At 41.4% G+C, this 12,316-nt stretch overlaps 1 protein-coding gene across 2 annotated transcripts in view; it reads left to right on the top strand.

Annotated features, from left to right (window-relative positions):
- erbb4b (erb-b2 receptor tyrosine kinase 4b) overlaps positions 1-12,316 on the top strand; it is a gene marked incomplete at its 3' end in the record, with an annotated part of 352,419 nt that overhangs the window by 193,656 nt on the left and 146,447 nt on the right. For both annotated transcript variants that reach the window (XM_083996270.1, XM_083996269.1), the window contains exon 2: positions 6,014-6,165. In XM_083996270.1, coding sequence (XP_083852396.1) covers positions 6,014-6,165 — 152 coding nt within the window. The remainder of the gene's footprint in view (positions 1-6,013; positions 6,166-12,316) is intronic.

Raw genomic sequence — 12,316 nt, 5'->3', positions numbered from 1 at the left:
AGTTACCAGTAACGTTACTATCTGACACTTTATTATAAAACTAATCACTCATCACTTTAAGTTTAAATTTAAGTTTAAGTTTTAAAACTCCGGGGTTGCATTTCACTGTGTTGTTTGTGCAGTAACCTCTGAATCAGACTCCAAATTAGAATTGTCTCGTTTTGCTTGTTTTCCACTTCTGTTTCCACCTTGCCAATGCACACAGGAGGGGCATGTTGGAGGTGAGGTAGGAGGAAGAGGTGGAGGAGACTTGGACGTAGTTGTTGTAGTTCAAAGTTCAAGTGCTGTGTGAAATGCCAGAAAGGTAAGAGTTGCTTTAAGGGCAACTAGTAACCACTAAAACCAACAAGAAACACACAGTCATATCAGGGGTGACAGTGGTAGGCTATATTATCTGTGGCAGGCTGATTGCTGTTTTCATTCCTCCCATTAAAACTTCCACTGCCTCCTTCTGTTTTTGATTTCACGAACACCAGGTTTTCTCTCAGTATCACAGCAATTCAACATGCTACCAGTGAGTGAATTAATTTCAGTAACTATCTGGGGTTGTCACAAAGCACTCATATATAAATAGATGTGCATGTGTGAAGCGCTATGTAGGTTGTATTTTTTTTTTCCATTTTCCCAAGGAGTATTTATGTACACGCTAAAACTTTAATGGGTTAGTAATACTACCACATTTGTAAATAAATTATCACACAAACATGAAATAGGTCACCCCTGGTTCCCATTTATTTGTTTCATATGAGGTAATATGCATATCTTAGCCACATGATGCTAGTGACTCGTGCATTGTTTACTGTGGCTAATGTTATTACCACTGCTGGAAACATGCACTCAGCAGGAATGTTCAGTATTTTCTGGTCAAATGCATCTATTTACAGCCACAGCAGTGAGCTGTTACTTGCACAGTTACAGTTACGCTTTTTTGATGGGAATGTTTGAAGCATGTTTTATTTGATGTAAAGGTTGGCACCATGTTACTGTATAGCAGCACTCCACTGACACATTTCCAGCTCCCAATAACCAAGCACTAAGCTTTTGTTGAAGGTAGGGTGACCAAACATCCTCTTTTCCCCGGACATGTCCACTTTTCACGTCCTGTCCAGGGCGTCTGGAGGGGGGGCAGCCATAGAGCCATGGCCATTTTCAGCACAATACAACACAAAAAGCCTGTCTTACTTTTCTTTGGACAGCAAGGAGGCGCTATCCAAGGTGCTCTGTCTGGCCCTTACATGTGGGTGACAACACATATAACTTCATCTCAGTAAACAGTTCAAGATGACTAGATAAGATTAAGTTTATTTGTCCTTTCAAGGACAAATAAGGAGCCTATAGTACAGCATATTTTCTAAGGGTTAAATTGTGTCCTCATCTTTTGCATTGTTGACATCCTTTTAATTGTTTCAGGCAAACCTTATTTTACTGTCTGCAGGTCGGTGCTGTGCAGATAGTGTCCAGCAAGATTATCAAAGCTCCCTGCTTCAGGAAAAGGGGTTAATGAGAGTGACGAGACTGAGCAAGACAGTAAATGCATAGATCACACGCACACACTGCTTATTAGTGAAACTTGTGATATAGCAAATACATGCAATGTAATCAGCTTCTGTAAGCACACTGGCAGCCGCAGGCTATCCTCTGTGGAAAACTCCCACAAGGTGGTGGAGCTTTCTGCATCAGCAAGGGCATGAATGCTAATTTACGACAGACCATATGGAGACAGCAACAGCTCTGTTGGTAGGTGACCAGAACTCGGAGGGCAGTAAGAGGTTAGTGTTACTGGACCGTGCCGTCATCACGAACACTCATCTAGTTATTGTTTCTGATGCTTATTAAGCTGCTCGGCAGATGGACGATAATCTGGGCCATGATTACCATCAGAAGCAGTGGCTTGTAACTCATACTTAGCCACCAAAGCTCATCTGGGGGACATTGGGGAACAAAGGACAGCTCTGACTTCACATGTGGCACCTTTTGTTCAGCGTTTCTGATTTAGTATTTTTGTCCTGTGCAAGGCAGTATTTCAGTTTAACGTCTACAAGGTCCCCCTGTTTATTCAAGGCACGTTAGCCAAGCTCAGCTCCTGACAGTGTTTACTTATGGAAGTGACATTTGCAACTTTATTTAATTCAGTCAGTTACTGGCTATTGGGATGACCTTTTGTTGGCTTCCTTGGCAGGAGCCAATAAACCTCAGAGACTTGCCAGTTTTATAGGCATTCAATAATCGCACAAGGCACTATTGATGAAGTTGTTTTGTGCACTATAATGAAATAAATTGGGAAAGAAGCATATTGGTGCAGTGTTTATGTATTTCTGATGAGGATAATTATGAAAACTGATACAAATGTCGGCCTGCTTTTAAATTTATTTTTGTTTTTATGTAAAGTTGGCATTCCTGCTATTGATGCATTTTGTGACTGGGTCAGAGACAGTGATGGATGCATTGTGGTCTTGTCTGGTGGCTGTCTGTTTGAGACACTTGGAAACTGCATGAAAACCATTGAAACCCATCTTCCAACACATCTATCGCTCTGAAAGTTTCTGAATGGTTTGATTTGTGATTGATGGATGGAGAATATTCACACAGAAAATACTGAGAAAACTGCCCCTAAATGATCTGCCTCATAAACATACATGTTTTCCTCATTCATAATACAACAAATGAAAGGAAAACCAAGTCTTATGATAAATAAGCAATATGTCAAAGCAAACAAACAAATGGCATCTGTAAATTCCTTTCTAGACCATATAAATCCAGCCATATTTCTACTCATCCACTCATAATTGTCTCGTTAATTACATACAATGTATTGGAAAACCCTGAATTCTTCTTATTCATTGCCTTAATCCATCATTTCTGAGATGAAATTGTGTGCAATCAAATTAAGTCACTTTACTCACACAGCCATACACACACGTAGGCTACTGTATGTATACACACACATACACATTTGTACTCTCATTGGCTCTTATTCTGTGCCTTCTGTGCTGAGTGTGCCAAAGAGTAAAATCCATCAAGTACATAAGACACATTATCTTTTATGTAACTGCACAAGTTTTTAACATTAAGATTCATCTGTTCTTGCAGGCTATTCCTGCATCCAAGGTACTATGTTAAACAGTTAACAATTCAGTGCATTATGTATTACTGTATAGCATGTCCTCCTGAGTAGGCAGGTCCCACCAATGGAAAGAGCACAGACTATGTTTTATACAACCTTTACAGTGATATACAGGCTCAGATGTAACATATTGAACATGGAGACAAATGGATTCAATCATGCAGAAAGAGGGAGAAAATACATCCTGAGGTCTGTTATTTACACTCAGCCCACATCCATGCACACACACGCAAACAGTAGGATCACCAGGCTTTGCAGTAAACCTTCAACAGTTCACACTTCCTCTATAGGCTCTCCGCACATGCACAGATGGTTTTGTCGTGGTTCACTTGGCACTCAGCACCATCTCAGACTCATGCAGAGCTATAGGATTTCATAGTGTTTCATTAAAACTCGCACATGGGCAAAAAATCAACAATAACATATAGACTTCACAGACGGCAGGTTATAACAGTCAGAAGGCTTATGAAGGTACTGTATGCTTGGGGAAGCAAATCGGTATAAAAAAGTGAATTTCACTAGACATCACATGCCACAATGGCCCTTTCCTCTGATCTTAGCGCCCTGCCCCAAGGGTGCAATAACAGTTTATTACACCTATCCTCACTTTATGACCCCCCTCTACCCTCCATCCCGCTCCCCTCAAGCCCACGCTAACTGTTATTGAAAACACCCAGGTCTGCGATATATCATTCCTAAGCAGCACGTTATGGTATGCAACCTAGCTAATCACCACTAGCTCGTACGAATATTGTCCAGGTCACATTGGAATAGTTCCACTTATCTCTTATCTGCTTCGATGTGGTAGTGTTTGAACACAATCACATTTGTCTTTACACCCTGTGTTGCCTTGAGGCCGAATCCTCTTTTCCTCTGATGTATCTGTGGTGTAATGATGGGAAGTAAATAGGAAATGGAATTGAAAGATTTTGCCACTGAATGCCTGTGTGGAGAAAAGAGGGTAAATGAGTTTGGCCTAGTTTATTACTAGCTGAGAGGATAGAGCAAAATCACTCAGGTTGAGTTTGAGGGAGATGTAAGGTGTACGAAGGAAGGCACAGGATAGGCTTCTTGAAGGGATCTTGAATTAAAATGCAGCACATCAGTGAAGATCTTTCAGGGTGGAGGTGTTCAGAGAGAGAGGTAACAGCTCATGGGTGACAATGTGACAAGACTCGGGGAAGGAACTGTCACCTCTCCGTCACACCGATGGCTCCTCTGTCATCGAGCATGTAGAGGGTGAGAGTGGGAAAAACCACATTGCTATAGCAATACAAATGCAATAAAATATATATATTTAATTCTTCAGAGGAACAAATGCTAGTGTCCTAATCTTGGTTGGCCTCTAGGTTTGCAAACTATACATCAATAGGGCACCCAGTGCTGTGAATGTGTCTTATGTTCTACGTCCAGTCAGGGACATTTGAGGTCAATAAAGGCTTCCAGAAAATTAGCAAGTGCTGGACGTGTAGTTTGCTAAGCTCAAGTCAAGGAGGCGCAGTTTTATGATTCCATCTTTAAAGGAGTAAAGAGGAACTGTGTATTGAAATCAGCCAGTCAGAAAATTATTAAACACAATCAAAAGCCTCACTGTTAAGGGTGAAAAAGGTAGAGCAAGTAACCATGAAACTGATATGAAAAAACAAGAAAGGAGAAATAGAAAGAAAACAATGAAATCAATAAAGCAAGATTGGAAAACAAGAAATTGGCCCCAAGAGCTTAAAAACATGAGAAAAAAAGATGAATCTGAAAAAGAATAAGAGGCCATTATAGACATGACAGAGAGGTTGAAAGTGGGCAAAATACTTTAACTGTTGAGAATGGAGCCTAAGGAAAGTAAAACACTAAACAAATGCACTTAAGCGAAAGCTGTACTTGAGGTGGAAGGAAGGGGAGATGACTGTCAACAGTACATTGTCTTTTCAAAAAGCTGCAAATGGAAACAAAAGAGTTGAAATTAACAGCGGTTGAATACAGACGCATACAGAGCAGAGAGAGAGAGGGCAGTGCAAACTGGATACAGAACTAATAATAAACTGTCAGGAAAAAAAATCCATGTCTAGGGAGAAAGGACAGGTTTTTTTTTTTTCTCTTTTGTTTAGGAGAAAGGACAGGTGGGAACAAGCTCAGAGGTGAGCCATGCTCTGACTGCAAGTGTGTGATCAGCTGGAGGGTATGCATGGGAATGAAATAAAAAAGTGCACTGTATAACTGTAGACATATCCCTGAACAACACACACTCAAAGTCCCTCCACAAAGAAAAGGAGAAAACATGACAAGCCCCAGGTAATTGCGATTTAGCCCCTAATCTTTGCAATCGCTACAAACGTCTGTGGGTCATGCTTGACCAGTCAGCACCAGCTGATTGGGCAGATGGTTTGTGTCGTCATGGGGGTGGGGTGGGGTGCGGTGGGGGTGAAGAGCGATACGGAAGGGGGGGCAGCAAGGTGTGCAACGGGTGGAAAATGGTTCTATTTAATTAGTTGTCAAGCGAACAGCCCAGCTTGCTGCTAAAGAGCTCTCGTGTGTCCCGAGTGCCCCGAGGGGTGATGTAAGGTGGGGCTGGGGGCGCAGCGAGGTCCAGTGGGTTCCTAGTGTTACATGACCAGGCTACACTAAGCAGGTGCTGCAGCTCACTGTCTATGGACTATTTTTATTAGCTTACACTACATTCACACTTTTTTTTTATCTGCAGCACCAGTGTTGGCATTGCTGCAAATGAAAAAGACAACCATTCTTTTCATTATTCTTTGAAGAATACATTCAGATTATGGGATAATCAATGTGACCCTGTGGTGTTTATGATCACACGCTGTTTTCTGAGTCAAAAGCTCTATTAACACTATCTTATCCCTCTGCCCCTTTCCCTTCTTCTGTCTCTTTCTACAGTATGTGCTGGTACAGAGAACAAGCTGAGTACTCTGTCCGACCTGGAGCAGCAGTACCGCACCCTGAGGAAATACTACGAGAACTGTGAAGTCGTAATGGGCAACCTTGAGATCACCAGCATCGACCGCAGCCGCGACCTCACCTTCCTCCGTGTAAGGACTTAATTTGACGTATTTGACTCAGTGTGCACGAATAAGTCAGAATATACCTCCTTTAAGAATTGACATGAATCAATTGATTAATCACTGACGCCTTAACTGAAGTGATTATGAACTGAAAATGCAATCTGTTCCTACCAGTTATTGTCCAAAATGTAGTGAAGTGTCTGGAATGTGAACTTCATTATTAAGGTTTTAACATTTGTCCTTGTTGCCCAGAGAATGCTCTGTGCTCAGAACTTTTTCAACAAATCAGCATTCAGATTAGTGTCGACACGGCCAATGATAAGCAAGAAATAGCCCTAATCCTGGGTAATCAGACCTCTCCTCTCAGAGTGTCGGACTGATTATATGCTCACACCATTGTGGTCTGAGGCACAGAATAATCAAAATCCAAATAATCTGGCAAATCTACTTTTTTCATTGTTAAACATGAGTCACTGACAGAAGTTCTGTGGCAATGAACACAAATACCTTTCTGGAAATGTTCAGATATTTATGAACATTTTTTTAAATCACCTTATTACTTGACAGAACACGTTGTGAAAGTCATAGATTAAATAGGCGGTTTATCATTTTTAATCCCAGAATGTGGAAGTAATATTATGAAATCCACAACGTTGCAGAAAGAGAGGTTGTTAACAACCTGGGTGAGGGAGCTGAACTGGAGCTTGCTTACATTAAAGCAGAAGTAAGCGAAATGTTTGTGTTAATATAAGTCTTAAATAGTTATATCTTCCGACAGCAAATAGAGTGTTTGGTCCGAAACACGGGTCTGTCAGTCACTCTGCTCTGCTGTAAACCGAGGAGAAAACTTTCCTTGTATCCTACAACCTTTATCCAATGAGGAGAGAGAACGGCATAAAGGGGCAGTCCTCTCTGTGTGTGCACCCAAGGGATGCGCGTGAATGTGGTGACGTAGGGACGAGGACCAATAGATCCATGACGAGGGCGGGGGCTGCTAACTCCATCGGCTGACAAGAAGTTAGCCAAAACGACCGGATCGCTTACTTCTGCTTTAAGGCTCACTTCCTTTGTTTTATTTATTTATTTATTTTTTGATGGACACATGCATACACACAAACACAGAGTCAGATGGTAGCAGCCCCAGGCCTTTCGGATCCAGAGTAGTAATGAAAGGCTAGAAGGAGGTTACTATTGAGAAAAAACATTTTTTTTCCTCTTTTTTGTTGGGTGAAATTAGCTGCTATTTTTGACCTTTGTTGGCCTACCGTTTCTCAAGAACACCACCCTTGACTATGTTGGTTGCTCTGTGCACTGCTAAAACCATTCAGCTCCAATTGATTCCAGTCTATCTTGAGGGCTGGGGAGCTCCCCTGGTGTTACACTACATTAATGGGCAGCTATTGCTGTGAGAGTTAACTGGGCTACAGAGGCTATAAGGCAAGCTGTGTTTTCATACTTTGCTCTTTTCAGCAATGATTGAAAGTTAATATGCCCAAATCATTTGTTTACATCAGGTGAAAGTAATGGGGCAACTTGTCTCCTCCTGTGTGTTCGGTTTGTGTGGACCAAAAAAAAATTATGATTGATCAAAGCAGCTAAACAAAACAGTGTCATTAAGTGTTCAACATTGTGCAAAGCAATTCTGACAAACCCCCCTTGTGACGCCAAACAAAACCAAGATGATATTAAGAAAGAGGGAGCAATGGATGGTAAAGTGCTACCATTAGACTCCTGCAGAGGTAATAGGCCCCACTGACTTAGATGAAAATAGATGGTGGGTGTGGGGGGGGTGCAGCTCAAAAACCAAATGTGATTGTTGTTTAACTACACAGAACAAGTTTATATTTTAAAATAATGAATTAATATTCACACTTTCAGAATAGGTTTGCCATCTGTATGAGCAATATTTAAATGGGGCTGCAATTGCTTCTTTACATGCAGACTTCCATGTTACACCACAGCTCATTTCCAAAACAGTTCCCTGTGGTGCTGGCTTGCCAGGTTCCTCCACCTTTCCATTGTTGGCAATTAACATGGGTTAATTGAAGATGCTAATTAAGAACACAGGGTGCCAAACAGCAAGGGAGCATGAGGGCAGGGCGGTGTGTGTATTTTTAGGGAATATTATTATTATTATGATAAAACACATTAATAACGCACTTCCCCAGGGAGGGTAAAACTTCACCTTGAGGTAGAGAAAGTGAGGTACGGTGAAGAAAAAACTATTGTGCAGCAGCGTACCATACCAGCTGTCTCTAGGAGGTGATTGAAACTGATGCCTGTGCATTGGCTCCCTCTTTTCAAGATAGCCAAGAGATTGATGGCTGCCTCCCAAAACCCCTCAAACAACTTTAGCAGTAAATAGAGTCCATCTTCCAAACTGCCTCCACGACAGATGAATCAAAGCTCGTGCCATGATTAATAACTGCATTTCAGCACTGAGGCTTTCTCTCTTCTCTCACATATTCACGTTCAGACCAACAGCACACCACTGAGCTTCAACCGCACGCAGTGTTTACGGCGTCAGTGTTTAAATCTAAATCCATGCTCCCGCTCCTCTGAATCCTTCTCCCCCCATTACGAAACAGAGCATAGATGCATTTGCATCTCAAGTGTGTGCACGTCAAGAAAATGAAATGACAAGTTGTACACTGCTCAAAGTATTCCAGTGTGACATTTTCGTTTATGTGAATGGGACACAGAGGAAAGCAAACACACACACACACTTTTGCGTCTCTCTTTTCCCTCATATCGCTTTCTCGCGTGCACTCATAAACAGATCTGTGATTATGAAATATTAATTTTCCCCTCTTCTCCTCTCTTCCAAGTCTCAGAAGGAACTCACAGTCACAGTCAGATCAGATTGTTTGTCTTGCCATTGCAACCATTAGTAAACATGTAATTCCTTCAATAGCACTAAGTCCCCACCTCTGTCCCTGTAGTTGTAATTAAATCATAGAGTCATTGTTTACAAACTGAGATATTGAATATTTCCAACAGGCCTCATGTTATTAGTGTAAGAAAAGTTAATAGAATGTAAGACAAGGTAGCAAAGACAACAGGGGAAAACAAACACTGTAGATTTAGATTTTGTGTTGAGAGGCACAAGATTCAAGTATATTCCCTTGTAGTGAAATTAATATACATTCATGTTGTAGTACATTTGGAGAACATGCAATTTTAGGAAATGACTGTGGTGGTCTGTTAATGTGGCCCTTAGTGACACTTGTGTGAAGAGTGTCACTCGACCTTGCACTTGTTTTAAACACTCCCAGCTGTCACAGTGATGCGTACCAGATGGAAACCACTGTAACTGCACCAGTAGGCAGGAATACCAGAGACTATGTGGACCAGAGGTTACACATCTGGTTACTTATGGTAACCGTACTGTCTTTACAGTCAGAAATTTATATTTTACAGTACATGATATCAGATCTTTTCAATCCGTCTGAATCAATATTTTCCTGTGCAACAGGGAAGCGCAGTTTAGATGGAGAAAATGGAGGCAGTAGATGTGTCCTCTGTATGCACTCTCAGTCCCAGTTGTCTTAACCCTGCTGTTAATAGACTCTGGGGGTGATCAACCTTTTTTGCTGAAATGAATCACTTTCTCACATAAAACAGCCAATACAAGTGTTTTGAAATGAGTCTGTAAGGCCAAGGGAGAGCTATAGAGTGCTGAATGTCTAACCTGAGCCTTTTCTCTATGCTGTAATGTTTGTATTAACCTCAGAGGTTAACATCAGATGTTTTGTTATCCTGCTAAAACCCAGAACTAAGTCGCTAGCAGAGAGTGAAACCTATCACTTTATCTCATACATTATGCAACAACGTTTACATGAGGTGCATCAAGTTTGCAACCCAAGGGCTAAACAGAGAGGAATGCTTAAATCGGAAAAAGAAACACAGTTTGTTCTTAATAAAACGTTTTTTTTTATTTTTGTTTTTTGTGTTTTGATGGCCACAATTGTGCTAGCCACTTTCAAGAGGGAGATCAGATGCCAAATTCTGACAGAGAGGATATAGCTTCAATTAATTTTACTCATTCAAATGTGGCACAAGGATACTACTTCTCTTAAAACTAACATCCATTAAGATTATCTGTAGCAAAACTGCAGGGAATAAGCATTAACACTCAACGGGCCTAACTGTTGCATCACTTTAAGTTTATATCTCTCTTGGTATAAAGCACAGGTTTGCGTTGCCAGAGGAGGTGGAGCGACCATCTGTGTGGGTCTGTGGGCAACAACCCTCTGAAAACCCTGCTGCAATGACCAGCTGGCACTTGTACTGGGTCACTGATACAGAATGTGTGTGCGTGTCTGTGACAGGGCCATACAGTCATGCAAATCATTAAATCATCAGTCCATCTTTCTTCTCTCACCACTTTTGTTAGATATACTGTTACAACTTTATGCAAGGCTCAAAGTGACCGACTCACTGCTGGCACATAAATTGTATGTTAAGTTGACCTAGCTCGACAAATTAACATTATGCTGCCTTCGGGTGCCTGTCAGAAATATATCAGAGTTACAAGTATGGCAGGTTTTAATGACAGCAGCTAATTGCAAGGTTTTGGACAGAATTAAAGCAACATGCAAGTTGAAGAAACATAATTTGATTTATTTATTTGGTATTATTTATAATTTTCACCAGTACAGAGTGGCCCACACTAGGATATTACATACTGATTTATCAGTTATTTCAAAGAGCTATTTGAACGTTTTTCTGTTGTAACATAGCCAACCTTATAATTCTTCAGCTTTGTGTCGGATGGTTCACGCCTCCACATCGTCCATTAATTTCTGATAATGGACGCCTTGTCGGACATTGTCCCTGACATATATTTTTACCTAACGAGTTTGTCAAAAGATGCATATGAAGTTGTTTAAAAATTATCTCTCCCACCATTTTTGAAAGCAGCATCTACTCTGGCACTCTGGACCTGTCATGTGACATCTTTCTTCTTACTTCTTCTTGACTGGCATATTTGTCCCTCAGGCGCCATGAGCGCCCTCCCCAGCTTTGCCTAATTTTTGATGCACTGTTAGATGAGTGCAGATTACGTTGGCCCCCTGCTCCTCAGCAAACTCCTTCAATATTAATGAAGACTGATGAAGTGCGAGGGAGCCCCTGTCTTTCAGCCCCGACCTAGATTGGATTGACAATTGCAATTAGCGTCCCCTCAAGTTCATTTCCATCACTTTAATTTGACACGAAGAAGGACAGTGTGGGGTGGGAAGTGAGACCATTGAGAGAAAGAACTCACGAGGAGAAAGGTTGGAGAGGGAACATGGGGTGAAAGAGTTTGACCAGGAACTAGTTTGAAAGCTAGACAGCAAAGAAAGAGAAGATGAAGGGAATTTAAGTCCCTTGAAATCTTTTACTCAAAGATGTCTGAAGTGATTTTCTTTTTTCTCCTTTTTATATATTTCCTCCTTCTTACTTGTCATGCACAGTAGCAGCCAAAGGGAAGTCTGTACTAGTCAGATCCACCTGAGAACCTTGAAGCCAGCCTTTGGTTGAGATCTTGCTACTTACTGTACATGTTTCAACCTAATAACGGCATCTTATTCTGCATGTTTCCTTCTTCACCTGCTATAACCAACCCTTAATGTAAAAACATAGTAAGCCTGAGTTAAAGTCACATTTCTGTTAATTCAAGATCATGGATGAATGTGGTGGGATGTGGGATACAGAGAAAACCACGTGTATGTGTTGAACCGTGTTATGTGGTGGATAACAAAACCACAAATGAAGAGTTAGTCAGGGGCTGGGATGTCTAGGGCGCAAAAGGAGAGCTCAGAGCTCAAGGAAGCTCAGCTTTTGTGCAATTCCACACAGGTTCAGTCAGTCAACAGCCCGAGGTAGACAGCTCTGCCCCCAGGAACCAGGAAGCTATGGAATGTAAACCTAAGCAGAGGAGAACCAGGGCGTAGCAGACAGAGCACAGGGGTGGCCAGAGCACCTGAAACAGAGGAGAGAAGCCAACAAGCCAGGACAACACATACAGTACAACACATACAGCTGGAGCTGTCACACCTGCAAAATGGCTTTTTCCTGATGTGAGAAAGGAAAATAGTGTATGTGATACAGAGACAGTCACCCCTGAAAATGAATGTTTCTATAGAAAAGAAACAGGCAGTGATAGTCGGATGTTGATGATGTGTGATCTTTT

This window comes from Trachurus trachurus (genome assembly GCF_905171665.1).
Source record: "Trachurus trachurus genome assembly, chromosome: 21".
Classification (NCBI taxonomy): Eukaryota; Metazoa; Chordata; class Actinopteri; order Carangiformes; family Carangidae; genus Trachurus; species Trachurus trachurus.
This window is presented reverse-complemented; position numbering and strand designations above follow the sequence as displayed.